Raw genomic sequence first — 18,601 nt, forward strand, 5'->3', positions numbered from 1 at the left:
AACCCACTTTGGACTTCCCAAATCTTTGTTTCTGTTATTTTCATTACCCTACAAATAAGTATTTTTGAATATATTTTACTTACGGTGCTTAATAAGCTAATCTCTCTGTAATTATTGCACTCGCTTTTATCTCCCTTTCTCTTGTATATTGGCTCTATAATCGCTTCTTTCCAATCGTTTGGGACGTCTCCCATCTCGAAACATAAATTTATCAATTCGCAAACTCTATGTGGTATGTACTCGCCACCGTGTTTAAGCATTTCAGCATTAATACCGTCTACCCCGGCAGCCTTACCGTTTTTCAAGTTCTTAATTATATCCCTAACCTCAGTTACACAGACTTTTTCAATTGAGTTTTCCAACGCATCGTGTTCAACATCGCAATTAAATAGTTAGTTACTGAAGTTAAAAATATTTATTTCATTGTATGTCATTTTAAATTTGAATTAGTAATGCATAAATTTATAATTCAAACTAAATGTTGTCCAAATCAATGTACTATTTTTAAACATGTAATTGAAAAAAAGAAATGAGGATCGTAAATATTATCAAGTTATTTCTTTTCATGTATCATATTTAATTGTTAGAAGAACTAAAATGACACATTTTTATTTTAATATTATATATAAATACATAACAAAATACGGGAATCTTGAGAAACGTGCAGGTTTGTATTTTGCACTATGAATTATTATCAAGATCTCAAAGAACTCATATTCCACTCCTCAACAAATAGGAGGGTGCGACCATAGTTCTTGTGTAATACATGTCAATATTTGATATTCAATGTAGTGACTTGATTAGTGCACAAATGAACCTTGTGAAAATTTTATTTTCAGAAAGATGTATATTTACACAACTGTGAGCCTTACAGGATGAATTATAATTTTTGTAAATGATAAATTTATATGTTGCAGTATATATAAACAACGATAAGAATGTATTTAATTTCAAGTATTCCTCAAAAAATATAAAATCGATTCATTATTTTTTAAATTCTGCAACTAGGTATTTTTTAAATCCATTCACTATCACTCACCCAAATTCTAACATACCTTACCGACATTTTTTGCAATGATTCATGTACAAACGAAATGAGATATCGAGTAGAATTTCCCTTCTAAAAATTTCGACTTGAGGCCCTGCATAGAAACCCATATGGGCGCCCATGTGAGAATCTGTATCGATTTTTTATATAAAATCGTATGGGCAACTTGGGACACGAAACGGGATAGGAACCCATGTGGGAACCCTTAAGAAAACCTGTATGAGAACCTAAATGGGAACCTATATGGAGTAGTTGCGTATACAGTAGCTGCCTATTTAATAGCTATATATATATATATATATGCGAAGTAGATTTTCTGGTCCTTAAATATTTCCCAGTATGAGGGTAATATTTTCTAAAAAAATTTTATTTCAAAAATTAAAATCTTATACAGGATTTCATGCAGAAGTAATTCACAGGCTTCCATATACAGAAATCGATTCAGCATCTCATATAGATTCCCATGTGGTTCCCCACATGGGTTTTCACATAGGACCCCATTTGAGGATTTTCAGTAGTATAACGGATAATGTGAGATTACACATCGATAATATAAATTTCAATACAATTTTCTTAAAGAACTTGAAAAAAAAGAGAATTAGTGATATCATATCACACGTGAACATATACTTCATACTCTACTCAGTCATTTCCTTTTTGCTCCTTATTCTCTAGAAAATTCCTCTCTTTCCCCCCGTATTCGTGAAACTTCCCATCCTTCGATTTTTTCGCTTAAATGAAAATTGAATTGAAAGAACCTAATAAGAAAATCCAACTACAGTGAAACTATGAGACTGTGCCGGTTTTGGGACTGGAGGAGGTAAGGACTTACCCAGATAGAGTGCCGTTTTGTAGAAAACGCTTGTGTTTGTTCAAGCCTAAGCGACCGCCGCACAGTGGGAAAAAATGACTATTTTGGTTCAAAATAACGTACAAACCACAAATATTCACCGATTTGGACACAAAAATTTGTAATAGAGTTGTCGAGCATGATTTTTAAATTAGGTTTTCATTTTTTTTATAAATAAACAAATTTGATGACAAAAATGGCCATTTTTTCTATTTGTCGGTCCCGGTGCTCGTCAATTACAGGAAAATTGTTGAAATCGCCTAAGTTGCATAGAGTAAAACTAGTTAAAGATGTTCCAATATTATATAAGTTATATTGCAAGAAATTGGAATGGAGACAATATTACTATAAAAAAAGTTCTTTTAAGATTATAATTGTTTATATTAGAAACAAATTTAATGAACTAAGGTAGCAATCAGGCATTTGTCGACAGAAAAATTAGTTATTTTCTATGTCAACTTTTTAAATTAGGAACTTAACGATAACTTCAGCAACATTCAAAAATTTTTGATTAATTTTATGATTTTTTAAACAAATTTAATTTAAAAATGCATTAATCTGGCATTTGTGTACAGAAAAATGCGGTTTTTTCGATGTCCGACTTTTAATTGGAATCTTCATAATTAATTTAGCAACATTCATGATAAGTTGATAAATTTTATGATTCTTTCAAACAAATTTAACAAACAAATGCATTATTCGGGCATATGTGGACGGAAAAAATCGTTTTTTTTTTCGATGCAAGTCTTTTTAATTGGAACTTCATGATGATTTCAGCAAAATTCATAATTGGTTGATAAGTTATATATTTTTGTTCCAAAAAAATTGAATAAACAAATGCATTATTCGGACATCTGTCGATGGAAGAATTCTTTTTTTTCGATGTCAGTCTTTTTTAATTGGGAAGCTAATGAAAATTTCATTACCAATTATACTTAGTTGATAAATTCTATGATTTTTTAAACAAATTTAATAAACATATACATTATTTGGGTATTTGTCGGCGCAAAGGTTTTTTTTCAATCTCAGTCCTTTCAGTTTAAGTTTCTCATTACTTTCATTCTTTTAATAAGGCTTCAGGATCGAGTAGAATCACCTTTTTCTTCCACTTTTGTGTATGATATGCTATTTTTGGATCAGTGGAAATGAACATTTTGCGCCCGATATCTGTATTAGTAGCATCTCTGCTACATTTTCGAGTGTTGAATTCTCCGATCTGTTTAAAGATTTTATGAGTCGCTTCTTGAGCTTCCTCTGTTAATTCTCCAATAGGAAGAAAAAATTATTCGATAATTTTGACACCGCGAAGAAGCATTTTGTGAACCGTGGATGGTATATAATACAAACTTTAGAAGGTAATGTAAAGCTACGCTATTTTTCGGCAATAGTGTTCAAATTTAACAGTATCAATCACCCCTCCTGATCCATTGCTTGCAAAATCATGCTGAAATTATTAATCAACTTCTTGCTATCACCAGTAATTTCAGAGGTCAAATCAAGATCTCGACAAATGCGTGATTAATGCATTTTTTAATTAAATTTGTTTGAAAAAATCATAAAATTGATCAAAAAATTATAAATTTTTCTGAAGTTATCATGAACTTCCTAATTTAAAAAATTGACATAGAAAAAAAACGAATTTTTCTATAGAAAAATGCCTCAATAATGCATTTGTTCAATAAATTTGTTTCAGTAAATCATAAAGTTTATCAACTTATTATAAATGTTGCTGAAATTGTCATGAAGTTCCCAGCTGAAAAGACTGGCATTAAAATAACCGAATTTTTCTGCCAAAAAATGCCCGAATAATGCATTTGTTTTTAAATTTGTTTAAAAAATCATAAGATTAATCCACAAATTGTGAGTTTTGTTAAAATTATCATAAAGTTCCCAATTTAAAAAAAAATTGACAGAAAAAAACGAAATTTTCTGCGGAAAAATCCCTGATTACTGATGGGCCTGAAGTTCGAGACGTCTGACATAGACGGTTTCACACACATTTTTTTTTAATAATTATTTTAACATTCTCATCAGATAAGGTATTAGATATTTGTAAAATTTGCCCCCCCCCCTAGTTTTTGTCAAATGTTTACGTTTTGAGACCCCCTGAATCCGAAAAACAGGTTTTTACGAATGTGCCTGTCTGTATATCTGTCATGTATGCCTGTATGCCTGCGTGTGAACAAGATAAATTTTGAAAAAATGAATCTATCAGATTGCCCTTTGGCACACTCGTTTAGTATCCTAAACTGAAGGTCACGTTCGTTAGCCAGCCATTTTGGATACAAATTCAAAAAGTGGGCACATTTTCAATATTTTTGGGGCCACTTTATACAAAATTCAAAAATTCTCTGTACGGTTGTTCATAGTACTTCAAAAGAAAAATGTTACTTTTCGTTAGCCCTACAAGATTATCATATTAACTTTTTGAATTTTTTCAAAAAAATTCCAATTTTGACCGCACGAAATCTAATTGAAAATTAAAAATTGCATTTTGCGATAAAACTATGCAAGATGGGAAAAAAATGATAAGACAAACATTGGGCATCCAAAAAATATCTACAAATTTCTTATTAATCACTTTATTATAGGACACGTAGTTTTTGTTTTATTTATAAAAAAACATTGAAAATACAAAAATTCAATTTTTAGACGCACGACACAAGCTAAGCCAAAATAAATAGATCACATTTTTTCACCGAAGGTAGAGCAAAACATTTTTTATAAATAGTTTTTTTACTTTCTCATCAGAGAAGGTATTAGACATTTGTAATATTTAACAATCCGCCCCCAGTGTTGGTCAAATGTCCACGTTTTGAGACCCCCTAAATCCGAAAACTAGGTTTTTACGAATGTGTCTGGCGGTCTGCCTATATGTATTTATGCCTGTCTGTCTGTCAGCATGATAACTTTTGAAAAAATAATTCTATTAGATTGGCCTCTAGTACACTCTTCAAGTGTCCTAAACTAAAGGTTAAGTTCGTTAGCCAGCCATTATGGATAAAAATTCAAAAAGTGAGCGCCTTTTGAATATTTTTGAGACCATTTTTTCGAAATTCAAGAATTCTCTATACGGTTATTCATAGTATTTAAAAATTCGAACAATTTATCTAATGACTTTTTTCATAAAATTAAAAATTATTAGAGTTATTTATAGTATTAACAAAACTCCAAAAAAACACGAAAATGAACATTTTAGTCAATTAACGGAGTATATGAAAAGATGACAAGAGAATAAAAAGCTTGATTTCTAAATGGATAACCAAATTTTTTAAAAAGATTGAGCATTTTTTTAAACGGGGCAAGGAAATTTCGTCTGTTTTAATACCAATGCAAGTTACGAATTGTAATAATATACATTTATGGGAATAATATAAAATTTCAGGGGTAAACTCGAGTGCGAAGCACGAGATACGTGATGAGAATGTGTTCGTTAAAGCCGAAGGAGCTTTAACAGAGGATAATTCACAATCACCAAATTACTGTTGTCGATATACTTTCACCTTTAGTTTTAAAAAGTTTGTACAAAATGATCGAGCGAGTAGCGCGAGGTAAACATAATATCGAGCTCGAAGCGCGAGGTAAATACATTATTGAGCGCAAAGTGCGAGATAAATATATTATCGAGCGTGAAGCGCAAGAACCAACAGTCGCGTTCAAACTTGCGAACGCAGCGAGCCGCGCGCGCAAAGCGCGACGAGAATGCGACCGCGAAGCGGGTAGATTTTCAAAAACTGTTTTTGGTCAAATCCGACCAAATGCTGCCCTGATTTTGTATCAGTGCACATATACGGTCCACTTTCAAATAGAAATTATAAAATATGAGATTTTTAGATGTCATATTTACAAAGCTATTTTCTAGAGAAATGAAAAGAAAAAATCGTATGTCCCGACGTGAATGAAATCCGACCAAATGTTGCCCTGAAATCGTGTCAATGCATATATACGGTCCATTTTCGAATAGAATTAATCAAATGTGACATTTTTAAATATCATATTTTCAAAGCTATTGTCTAAAGAATAAAAGAAGAAAAAAATTCAAAATCCTATGTCCGGAAGTGGGTCATCATATTTTCAAAGCTATTTTCTAGAGAAATGAAAAGAAAATCGTATTTCCGGACGTGGGTCAAATCCGACCAAATGTTGCCCTGAAAGCGTGTCAATGTACATATACGCTCCACTTTCAACTAGAATGTATAAAATGTTTATAATATAAAAAATTATATTCTTAAGAGACGTTTTTTAAATATAATATTGTTTTCATTCAAATGTCTTGCAATATAACTTGAAAAAACGTATAATTATGGAAAATCGTAGAAAACATTTTTTCAACAAATGATTTGTTTATCAAATTTTCGTTTGTTTATTGTATAATATTGGAACATCTTTAACTAATGTTACTCTATGCAAATTAGGCGATTTCAACAATTTTCCCGTTATCAATGAGCACCGAGAGCGTCAAATAGAAAAAAGCCATTTTTTCCTCATATTTGTTTATTTATAAAAAAAATTGAAAAACTAATTAAAAAATTATTTTCAATTGAAACGTCTAATATTATTTTTTTGGCATCAAATTTATCCCTTTGGGTTACAAATTCTACTAGTGGATTGAAGATTGAACTTTGTTGTCGAAACTGCGTTTCTTTCAGGAAGAAAAAGAATTTTTTTAATTACAATAGAACACCTTTATTCTTTGAAGATAATTGATCGTTTTTAGTTAAAAATATAACAATTTAGATGAAAATTTATGTATTTTGTTGTAAATTCGTATTTATAAATATAGAATTAATGTTCTGAATTTAAAATTTAACTGCTTGGTTGAAAGTTAAAAGTGATTTGTTAAAAATTAATTTTATAAGATAAAGATCCATCTGCTTGTTTGAAATTTGTTTAGGTTGAAAATAAAAATTTTAAACTGAAAATTAAGAACTACCATTTTTTGTTGAAAATGGATCGTTTTCAGTCGAAATTCAACAATTGTGTTGAAAATGTATGTATTTTGTTGTCAGTTTGTTTTTTTTTTGTTAAAAATAAATTTGTTTAACGGAAAATTGAACTATTCCAATTTTTGTTAAAAATTGATCGATATTATTCTAAAATGCAAGTGCATTGGGTTGAAACTAGCTTCATGTTGAAAATTAATATTTTCTGGTAGAATTTTCAACTGTTTTGTGGTAAATTCGTCTTTTGCGCATAAACTTAAACAAATTTGGTTCAATTTCTTTTCTCGGCTGCAAAATCTTTCCTGGTTGAAGTCAATTCCTTTTTGCTTGATAATTCGACCATTTGATTGAAAACTCGTCTTTATAAGCTAAAAATTTTACTACGTTCAGAAGAATTCGTCTTTTTTGATTATCAAGTATTTGGTTCTAGAATTTTCCAGTGTTTAGGTCGAAAATAAAATTCTTTTGTTAAAGATTCATCTATTTTGGTAGAAACTAAACTTTTTTAGTTTAAAATTCAACTATTTCATTAAAAGTGCAATATATTTTAACTTGAAATTCTAAATGTCTCATATTGAGTTCAATATAATTGATGTGCGTTAATTTTTTTCGAAAGAATTTAATCCCCTACTATTGTCCTATTTTCGTAAAAAAATTATATTTCGTCAAATATGTATATTTGACTTCACCCTATGAGGTTCAAGCTTTTTCTGATGATCTGTGACGAAGACGGGAAGGGATGAAAAAAGTTTCCAAAATCGCGTAACGTAGTTTTTGAACGCCCCCAAACAATTTTTTCATAAATAATTTTTTTTTGTAATTATCAAAATTTAGGACATTTTTAAAATCATGTACAATTCTTCGTATTCATTCCTTACTGCAATTTTTTCCCGTTATAGATCAATATTAAGGATATTAAATTAGGAGCCCACAAGAAAATTTCTATGGTCCTAAATTTGATGATCGGAAGAATGATTATTTTTATAAAAACAGTTTTTTTCAGTTATTAATACTAAGGAACCTTCTTTTTTCATTTATTACATTTCCCAAACATTCAACTTGACATCTCATTTCGTGCGGACGTGAGTTATCAGAATGTTTAACAATAACTGTACCTGTTCAGAAAAGATTCACTTATCGTCTGCTATTGCGAATACTGAATGTACAAGATGTATTGCTGTCATAATACAAATCATCATTAAAGAATTTCAATAACAAAGTATGGCAGAATATCAATGGTGTATTTATTATCGGAAAAAGGAGCGATTATTTTGTTAGTTACGTGCTGGATTAAAGTAGTGACGAAGTGGATTGATCAAAGTTATCTTAACCTAAGAAATGTATCTTTAAAAAAGTCACGAATAATAATGAATAATAATATGTAATATGTATAATAATTTATTATATTATTCATCAGTAGTGAATCTCGGATATAAGAAAAACTCATCCAATAGACGTTTTCATAGATGGATTTTCATCAACAATTTGTAAATTTTGAGAAAGAATTATCCAACTCGATGTGATCATTCAAAAACATTTTATCACTTTTTTCGAGAATAATTACAAAAGTATTACGAGTGATTTGGAAAAAATTCCAGGGAACTACAAGCATATGATCGCTTATGTTTAGAAGAAGACGACGAGTCAATAGATAAACTTCAAATAGATAGATAACATCAACCAAATAACTTTTCGTTGATTTTTTAAATATAATATTCTTCGCCATTATTTCTAAATAGCAAATAACTAAAAGAAGGATCTTTCTTTTTCTGAGAATAAATAGATAGTAAATGGCACATGGCCTCAATAATCTTGATGCTCTGTTATTATTACATTTCGCATGTTAACTACATTTAAGATTATATTCAAATAATTTTTTATTAATGGCACTAAAGTCCAATCTTTAAAATCAACTAACATCTATTTTCATCAATTTAACTAAAAAGTGCATTTAAAAATTTCTTTTTCATCGTATTTTGCTTTAAACTAATTTGTCTGGTAAGTAAAAAATAAAATAGTAAAGTAGTCCATTTTTAAATTTCAGTTTTGTAAAATGGCACTTCTTCCGCCAACAGTAGAACAACAGAAATGCATAGATGATGAACTTCCACCTGATCCGGAGATGAGAAAACGAGATTTAATTGCCATAAGAGAATGGCTGGCTAAACAGCCTCATTTGCCAAAACACATGGGTCAATGATTATTACTAATATTTTAATTAATTTATCATCAATATTTCTCTAATGAATTAATTTTCAATACTTTTTATATTCCACTACCATTCGAAATTGTAAGACTATATTGTTTCTCTGAATTTATTATTTTATAGCAATTAATTTGAACTAACTATGATTTTGTTCGTTAATAAATATTAAATTTTTATTCTCATTTTAGATGACAAAAGACTACTGAATTTTTTATTTGGATGTAAAAACAGCATAGAAAGGTGCAAATTAATACTCGAAAGATATTACAGTGCTCGTACAGCTTTGCCAGAATTTTTCGCTGCTAGGGATCCAATGGCAGGAGATATACAAGAATCATGTGATGCTGTGTAAATATTTTTAAATTTAATATCAATTTTGTTTATAAAAAAATTCGTCCCGTAATTTTTTTACTTATTTAAAACTATGACAGTTACTAAGTGTGCAGATATTTCAACACGAGTGGTGGTACGAATTCGGTACCAATAGCATTTTTTCGGTACGTGAAGACTAGGGTGTTTCAAAGATACATTGCCAGGTTTTTGAAATTAACATGGGATTTTAAATAGGAAAAGCTCAGTTTTAGGAACTTAGGAAATGTTCAAGGAATAATTTTAATGCCATATATTTTTAATTTTACGCTTCAAACCATGTCTAATTTGCCCGGGAAATGAACCGAGAAATACAAAATAGCAGTTTTATGTAAAATTCATGATAAATACAGGATTTTTTATAGTAATTATCTCAATACAAATTTTTTCAATCTATAATACACAAGTTTGCAGGTATTTAAAAGAATTAACTTGTTCAAACAATTATGATTTTCCCTGTAATGCGTGATAAATTAGTATTTTTTGGGATTGATGACACAGCAAATGAATTTTAAGAATTATATTTTTTCATTCTTTGTTCTAATTTCATATCAAGAAAGTATCGTATTTTCTCACAGTAAGCCCCAGGAATAAATTTTATCCTTCAAAAAGATAAAAACGTTGCATCACGTATATCTAACGAAAGATAAAATTTATCTGAAAAAGATAAAATTTATCTGAAAAAGATCAAATTTATCTGAAAAAAGGATAAAGTTTATCTGACGTAAATATTTTTTTGACATAGGTTATATGTCAGACGGCTGCGTCTATTTTCACAGAAAAAATTTCCTTGACAAATTTAAAAACCCACACGGTATTTAATTTTAAATATTTTCACTTTATTTCACAAATTTTAAGCCCAAAAATCACTCACGTACACTTACTGAATACACAGTCTGCCCTTTGGTTACTTTATACCAAATAGTGTTTGTTTACAATTTTTGAAGTCTACATCAGGATCGATAGAAAACTCAAGATTTGTTTAACAAAAGTAAGAGACTAAAGTTGGCTGAATGTTCTAACTCATTTATGAAGGATATTTTTTCTGTGAAAATAGACGCAGCCATCTGACATATAACCTATGTCAGAAAAATATTTACGTCAGATAAACTTGATCTTTTTCAGATAAATTTTATCTTTTTTCAGATAAATGTTATCTTCCGTTAGATAAACGTGATGCAACGTTTTTATCTTTTTGAAAGATAAAATTTATTCCTGGGGTTTACTGTGCTGGAATTAATTGTGTGGCACCGCGGTTATAGGAAGAATGTCTGATAAATGCAATAATTATAGAGGGATCAGCTTATTAATTACCGTAAGTAAAATATACTAAAAAATACTTATTCGTACGGTAATGACAATAACAGAAGAAAAGATTTGGGAAGTCCTGAAAGAGTACGGAGTCAATGGATGGCTCCTACTAGCTATAAAAACAATATATACAGATAGCAAAGCGAGTGTAAGGGTAAATGGGAAGTTGAGTGAATGTTTTTATATTATTCAAGGAGTTAGACAAGGATGCATTATGTCTTCATCGTTATTTATATTATTCATGGACAAGTGTTTAAGAATGGCTCTTTTCGACGAAGAATAGTGGATCTAGAAACAGTAAGGGTACGTGGGTTAGCGTTCGCAGATGATAAGGTTGTTATGGCAGAGTCAATCGAAGACTTGCAAAGAATGTTGAATAAACTGAAAGCAAGCATGAAGAGCATGGGTCTCAAAATTAACGAAAATAAAATACAAACTATGGTGGTTTAAAAAAAAAGTTTAAAAAACACTATGCAATATTATATTAAATGATGAGAGAATTGAGCAAATGGATAAGTTCATATACCTTGTTAGCTTATTCACTAGGGACGGGAAGATAGATGAGGAATTAGATAGACGCATAAACGAAGATAAGAAGGTTATTGGTAGAGCAGGGCCCCTTATCAGAAGTAAAAATATATCAAATAAACCTAAAATGGCAATGCATAACTCTATATTTGTACCAAGTGTTCTATACGGTAGCGAGACATGGACGTATCAAGACAAAGATAAGAGTAAAATTAACGCAATTGGCATGAGATTCTTGCGTGTAATATGCTTGAAAACTCTGATGGACAAAGTAAGTAACGAGATAATTCTTAAAGAATGTTTGCAAAAAAGAAACTAATAGAAACATGAGAAAGAAATCGGTTAAGATGGTTTGGGCATGTTGAGAGAATGCCAAATGAACGACTTACGGAACAAGTGTATCAGGGTAAAGTAAATGGCAGCGCGCTTAGAGGCTGCATGAATGTTGAGAAAGCCTGTCTTTAGTATGAATTTTAAATAAACCTATGTTATTTTGAATTTTCGGGGCATTTTCTGGACGCAACCCAAAGTATTTGGGGTGCCAAAGTTAAAAGTTTTGGGGTGAAAACAATTACTTGCATATCTCTTAAGAAGTGACAGAAATTCGTTTTATAAAAAGTTAATAAAAAAGAGTTCTTTTTTCATTTTTCCTAACACTGCGCTTTTCCCATTTAAAATGCCATGATAATTTCAAAAGCCCGGAGACATATCTTGATGTTTACAAATTTGAAAAAAATGTAATTTCTATTTCCATAAAGCTCATAAAATAAGGGGGAGCCTTGCCCTCGAGCTGAACAAAGTTTTTTGAACCACCCTCGTGAAGACAATCCCTTACTTAAAAGTTAAAACTATCAAGGCACGAATTTATTTCAATTAAAAACTAAATTTACCATTACTTAAAAATATATTTTTAGGTATTATTTTTTGCTGCCGTCATTAACGATAGAAGGTCATCGAGTTACAATATTACGACTGAAAGATAAAGCTTTGGAAAGATTTTCTCTTCAGGCCATCACCAGAAGAATTTTAATGGTGATGGATGTTCGTTTGTCGGAAGAAGCTTCTCTATCAAACATTATGGTACTTGATTTGGAGGTAAATATTTTTAAAAAATGTATATGATATGTTACCTATAATTATATTATTTATTGTTTATTATTATGAAATTTATTATCAATAATATTCTCTACTTCATTTTTAAAACATTTATACCAAAAATGTATACCCGATTTTCAATTTTCATTATTTGATTTGATGTTTTTTTTAGGATAAAAATTTATATGAATTGAAATTTTTTTAGGGTTTTACAGCTGGGCATTTTGCAAAATGTAGTCCAACACAGACAATCGTGCGAAGAGCTATGCTAGCGACACAGGATAGCATGCCTTTCCGTTTACATAGGGTTCACTATTTGAACGCTCCATCTTTCATTGGAAATGTACTCAATATTTTTTATCCATTGCTCAAGGAAAAACTAATTCAGAAGGTGAGCAAAAAATGTAATTGAATACAAAATACAAAATTATGATTTTTCAGATTTATACTCAATTTTAATTATCGAATTTGATTTCAAATTAAAATTTTTCGATTTCATGGCTTTCATGTTTAGATTTTCAAAATTTCGAAGATTCATAAAAATCCGCCGTAAGAGGAATTTATACCTTCAATTAAAATAGTCAATATTTTTAAATTGGGTTTTTGAATTTAAGGACATGTGACTCTTATCCGATTCCTACCTTACCAACATTTTTATGTGGATCATGCCATGGACATAGGAAACACGGGACTAGGCATGCCATTCTAACTTGGGCGAGCGGGGTTGAATCCACGGGAGAGGGGAGAATTCCATGGGTGGGGAGAGCCGCCATCTTAGGATGTGCCATTTGATTATGCGCACGAGCATTTTTGCCGACAAACTGTGCATGAAAATATAAACATGTGGGCGCTGCCATGTTTGTCGCGGGACATCAAAAGGTGGCGGACCTCCCCCCTCATTGCATCACCCCCGCAATGGCATGCCTAGTCCTTTATTTCCTATGTCCATGGGATCATGCCAATTCTAGGTAATATGAGATGTCAAACTAAAAGTTTTGAAAAATGAAAAAATGACTAAGGAATGTTCATAAACTGATACATTTTTACAATTACAAAAAAGTATATGTAAATTTTGAATTTTTTTAAGCAGTGAACATTTATTAGTACATCAACGTACCTTACTTCCTTCTCTATATTTTGCCAAACTTTCAGTTTGATATATTATTTCATGTGGAATTGGTATGACCCATAAAAAAAGGTCAGTAAAGTAGGAATTGGATACGTGTCAAATGCCCTTAAGGATATACAACACTAATTCCATTCCTAACTTACCGACATTTTCTTAGGGATCTACCTCTACCTACAGTGCATACGAAATGAGATATCGAGCTAAAAGTTTGGAAAATGAAATAAAAAACACAAGAATAGTGTATGTACTTCTTAACTTTTTCAAATATAAAAGGCAATTGGGAACAAAATTATTGAAGGATTATTTGTTGAATTTAGAAAATTTTAAGAGTAGATACATATTCCGCAGTGCCTTTTAATTAATGTCCCAAACTTTTAATTTGATATATTATATCGTATAGACCGAGTTACCACAAATGAGAAAGGTCGGGCAAGTAGAATTCAGATAAATATTACAGCATCTCGGGTTTTCGTCCCATACGTAATAGTTTTACACGGATGAATTGTTTATGGTAAGACTTTAAAAAGATAATATAAATGCAAATATAGCGGCCGGAATAGAGAGCTTTTTTCAAAAAATGTTCTTGTCTTTTTTTTTTGCAATTTAAAATTAAGTGTTTTTTTTTGCACTAGTAAAATGCAACACTGGTTATTTTATATAATTGGCTGCAGCCACCCAGTCTATTTTCAATTCGTATAAAAATCTGCAAGCAGCATGTCTTCTTTGCTTGGAGGAAAATATAATATGATAATGAAATATGAATGATAATTTTTCGAAAATATATGATAAAATAATAAATAATAATAATTGTAAACTGGATTTGTCATATATTTCTAAATCCTTTCCGAAGAGTTTGGGTACGCTTGTTTAAAAAAATGTATATGTTGCTTTTAAAAGGCTCTTGGATAGAAGTTTCAACCTCAAAACTGAATCGCCTCATTTCGATAAATAAATACTAGAATTAAATAAGTTTTTATATAATAAGCGCTTCTCCTTTTTTGAATAAAAGTGTGGATGGAGGCAGAAGAACTGTTTAATAGTATAATTATTGCGTTAAATGAATTTTTCGAATGGTTCAACCTCAAGTAACTTAAAGATTACAAAATTTGATATTGCGCAAAAATTATTAAGTGTACTGTTTTCCCCTCCTCGTCTAAAAAAAAAACAACATCAAGAACATTTTACGGAAAAAGCTCTCTGTTGCGGCGGGTATAATTTTCTTTAGATTATGTGGTAAAAATATCACATTAAACAATTTATCCTTGTCGACGTATTATGTATGAGGCAAAAAGCTTAGTCTTTTTAAGCTCCTTATGGCTTTTTAGATCTCAATACTGACTTTAATTGTTAAATATGAATTTACCAATTTGATTTCAAAAAGTAAAATCATGACTATAAACACTTTGAGTTTTAAAATGGTCTCTGTCGTGATTGTATCCGATTAAATTGATAATTAATACATTTTTTATAGTTCCGGATTCACACTAGAGGCGGTAAAGATCTGCATCCTTACATAGATAAGGAAATTTTACCAAACGAATGGGGAGGCAAAGCTGGAACTTTCGATGAATTAAACGGTACTTTTCCATCAAATTGTTTTCATATTTTATGATAAAAAATAGATTATTACTAATTATAAGTATTAACAACATTTAATCTATGTTATAATATATGCTAACTAATAATTAATAACCATTTTTCATTTCAGATGCATGGCGCAAGAAAATTGAAAAACAAAGAGACTGGTTCCTCCGAGAAGAAAAAATCAGCAGAACTGACGAAAATTGTCGCATACCAAACCACAAATCTGCACTTGCAAAAGAACTGGACGGAATTCAAGGATCTTTTCGAAAATTGAATATCGACTGAAATCATATCAATACGAAAGTACCCAATAATAATTTTTTTTTATAAGTTTCGTTTTATAGCACTGAGGTGTATAAATCACCCACCATTACCGAAATATTTTCGTACATAGTCGACAGTATTTTGTAGTTTTATTTCTTTTGTAAAATGGTGTCTATTATTGTATGAAAATTGTGAATTTGTAAGTTTTAATTATCCAACATGTATTTTAATTTCAATTTTAGAATGTACTTATAGTTTTATTATAAAGTGTCCTCAATTTTGATAAAAAATAATTAGTATTTTGTTATAAATAAATCAGATATTATTCCCCCTTAAAAAATCAAAAGTGAAAACATTTCAAGCAGATAAAGAATCTTTGTGAATTTTTCAAGTGATCGAAGCGACGCTTCTGTGAAATTTATTAAGTATTTTACTGCGAAAATCGGCAAAAGCGAATTCTGCAGTATCAATGCAAGAAAACATGTTCTTTTTGTGAATTTTACTTACTAATTAAACAAATTACAAAATGAAAATATATTGTAGAATCTATTTTTGATATGTAAAATATTTTTATAACTTTTTATTTATCCTATTTCTGTTTTCATCATTTTTTTCTCCTCAAACGTCAAAAGGCAGAAAGCTTTTCTGAAAAAAAGATAACAATAAGAAGAGCAACAAGATAGTTTAGGTGCACTCAAAGCTATACTCTGTTTTCCTTTTGAAACTTCCAATGTTGTATATTTGTTTATATTTTATAGCTATTTAAAAGTGTTTGGTTAAAAAACTACTTTATTTCTATCTAACTACAATACATATTGTTTTTATTTATCAACAAGTCAAAGCACATATAATTGTGTACTTAAATTCAATTTATTAAAACCAAAATTTAAACGAATATTAAAATCTTCCTTAATAAATGATGACATATTAAATTATTTAATGATAAATTTCTCATTTATTTTTTATTTATTTGGATTAGATTGTATTAAAATATGCATCTTGTGAAATGGTAATCACTCAAGAAAGAATCAATCAACCTGTCAAATTGTGTCTTCGCTGCTTCCGTTCAAATTCATTCATTGCGGAAGGAAAACAAAAGGCTTTCTTCGGTAATCGAGCAATTTGAATGTAAGCAGCACGGAGAAAAGTGGACATTCTTTCAACATCACAATATTGAGCTAAATAAACCAATGCATCAACGAAGAAAAAATAGTGCACAGCAAGTTCCGCTATACAGGATAGGGTGGATTGATTTTTCGTTGACTGACGTCACAAGAAACCCAGCATGCGCAAACTGCTCTAAGGGTGTTAAAGACCTCCCATGTTTCACTAATTGTAAGTTCATTGAGGAAATTCGCCTTCCTTAAGAGAAAATTCTGTTTACTTGCTTAAAGACGACCTGCCTGAGAAACAAATTTAATTTCCTTCATTTATACAACCATCTTCCTCTTTGTGTCGCTACACTAAAAGAATCAGAGAGTATAACAATGAGCACTATGCTATTTTGTAAATTTTACTATATAGTTTCAGATCATTTGCTACTTAAAATTTTGTTAATAATAACAAACACTTGATAAAACTTGATTGATTGATTAATTATCATATTTTGAAATAGAAATGAAGTATATTGCTCAAATAAGATACTTATACAGAATATTTAGAATATTATTAATCCTTCATATATTCCATTAATAATATTAATGCATATTATTTGCGTAAGTGGTATAACCAAATTTATCAGACCACTGCACTGCAGAGTTAGTCATGTAATCGATGGTCTCTTATGAATGACGTGCCACAAACTGAAAGATTGCATTTCACTTTATCACGTGATGTTTAATCAACCTGATGGTTTTGAATTATACGGTAATATCAATTTTAACTGATTTTTTTAATTTTCACATTGTTTCTTAAAAAAAATCAATTTTAATTTGGAATTGTTCACGATTTTAAATTCGTTGTTGCTTAATCTCTTTAATAAATCATAAGCTCTAAATTAAAAATTTTTTTAATAACAAAAACATTTAAAAGGAAATTATTTAATTTTATGAGTTTACTTTGAGAGCGTCGAATTTTTAGCTGGTGAAAATTTGAAGCTTTCCAATTCAATTTGGTACTACACGTTCAATTAGGGTGGCCAGAGTTGATTTTTAGAATTTAGGATAATTGGTCTTCGAAAAAGAGGATAAAGTATTAGGATACAGGGCTCGAGAAAAGAGGAAAAACTAGAACTAAAATTTTAGTCCAACTTTACTAGTTCAGTCAAATTAACATTTATTGTGTAACTCGAAGATAACAGCAATTACGTGTCTTAAAAAAGTTCAGAAAGACATACCATTCAAGTTTAGAAACCCTTAAACACATTAAGATAGAGCCACTCTTGTCATTAACAAATAAATGAAAATTACAAACATTTTTTACATGTTCGCTCGGATTGTTCGTATCGGATAAAGGATAGCGAAATCTTGTGTATGAAATAATTTTTAAAGGCTAAAAAAGCTTTCAAATGAGCCCTTATTGAACCTTCTACGACTAATAATTTATGAAATATGAATTAAGTATTTAAGAGTGTGCCCTCAGCGCATAAGCGACATGTGTAATGAATTGTCATTTTTATAAAAAAATATATCCAGCTCTATTTTTAGATCCATATTTGAAAAGGTCTGCTGAAAATGAAAGGTTGAAAATCCAAAATTGGTTCAGTGGAGGGTATGTAGATTTTACATTTTAAACAATAATATTTTTCGAAAGTATACTTTTGATAAGCTCTCATTAGATCAGTTTGCTAATGCATGATGTTTATTTGTAAAGTGATTTTCACAATTAAAAAAAATTTTTAATTCTTTAGAAACAGATTGGTATAAACAATATTTGTTCTATAGTTACACTTGTCCAAAAAATGTACAAAAAACAGTAATTTTTTTTAATTTTAAACTCGACGAAAGTAATGTCTGGTATATCAGTTGCAAAATGAAATTTAAACAAAATCTCTGTTAGTTTCCGCGTTAGGACATAATTTTTTCAACTCTGCAGGAGAGATTTTTTAAGTAACGCTCGAGCTACGTATATTCTAACAAAACAGCATTAATGAATTCATTATTATCTTTTTTTTTAATTTTAAAGACAACAGTAAAATCGAATACGTCAGTTTCAAAATAATAGCAAGACAGATTGTGCACGACAGATTGTTAAAGCAACGTATGCGAACCTCTTATATATTAACAAATTAAAATTATTGCATTCACTATTAATAGTTTTTTTTAATTTTTAATTT

At 29.9% G+C, this 18,601-nt stretch overlaps 1 protein-coding gene across 3 annotated transcripts in view; it reads left to right on the forward strand.

Annotated features, from left to right (window-relative positions):
* LOC117167359 (alpha-tocopherol transfer protein-like) overlaps positions 1-15,579 on the forward strand; it is a 25,652-nt gene extending 10,073 nt beyond the window's left edge. For 2 of the 3 annotated variants that reach the window (XM_033352232.1, XM_033352233.1), the window contains 6 exons: positions 8,886-9,033; positions 9,236-9,395; positions 12,170-12,350; positions 12,556-12,741; positions 14,951-15,056; positions 15,188-15,348. In XM_033352232.1, coding sequence (XP_033208123.1) covers positions 8,895-9,033; positions 9,236-9,395; positions 12,170-12,350; positions 12,556-12,741; positions 14,951-15,056; positions 15,188-15,348 — 933 coding nt within the window. In that variant the 5' untranslated portion in view covers positions 8,886-8,894. Of the gene's footprint in view, positions 1-8,885; positions 9,034-9,235; positions 9,396-12,169; positions 12,351-12,555; positions 12,742-14,950; positions 15,057-15,187 lie in introns of those variants that run through there. The other variant, XM_033352234.1, reaches the window with a different exon arrangement.
* The last annotated feature ends 3,022 nt before the right edge of the window (positions 15,580-18,601 follow it).

Source organism: Belonocnema kinseyi, chromosome 2 (assembly GCF_010883055.1).
Source record: "Belonocnema kinseyi isolate 2016_QV_RU_SX_M_011 chromosome 2, B_treatae_v1, whole genome shotgun sequence".
Lineage (NCBI taxonomy): Eukaryota > Metazoa > Arthropoda > Insecta > Hymenoptera > Cynipidae > Belonocnema > Belonocnema kinseyi.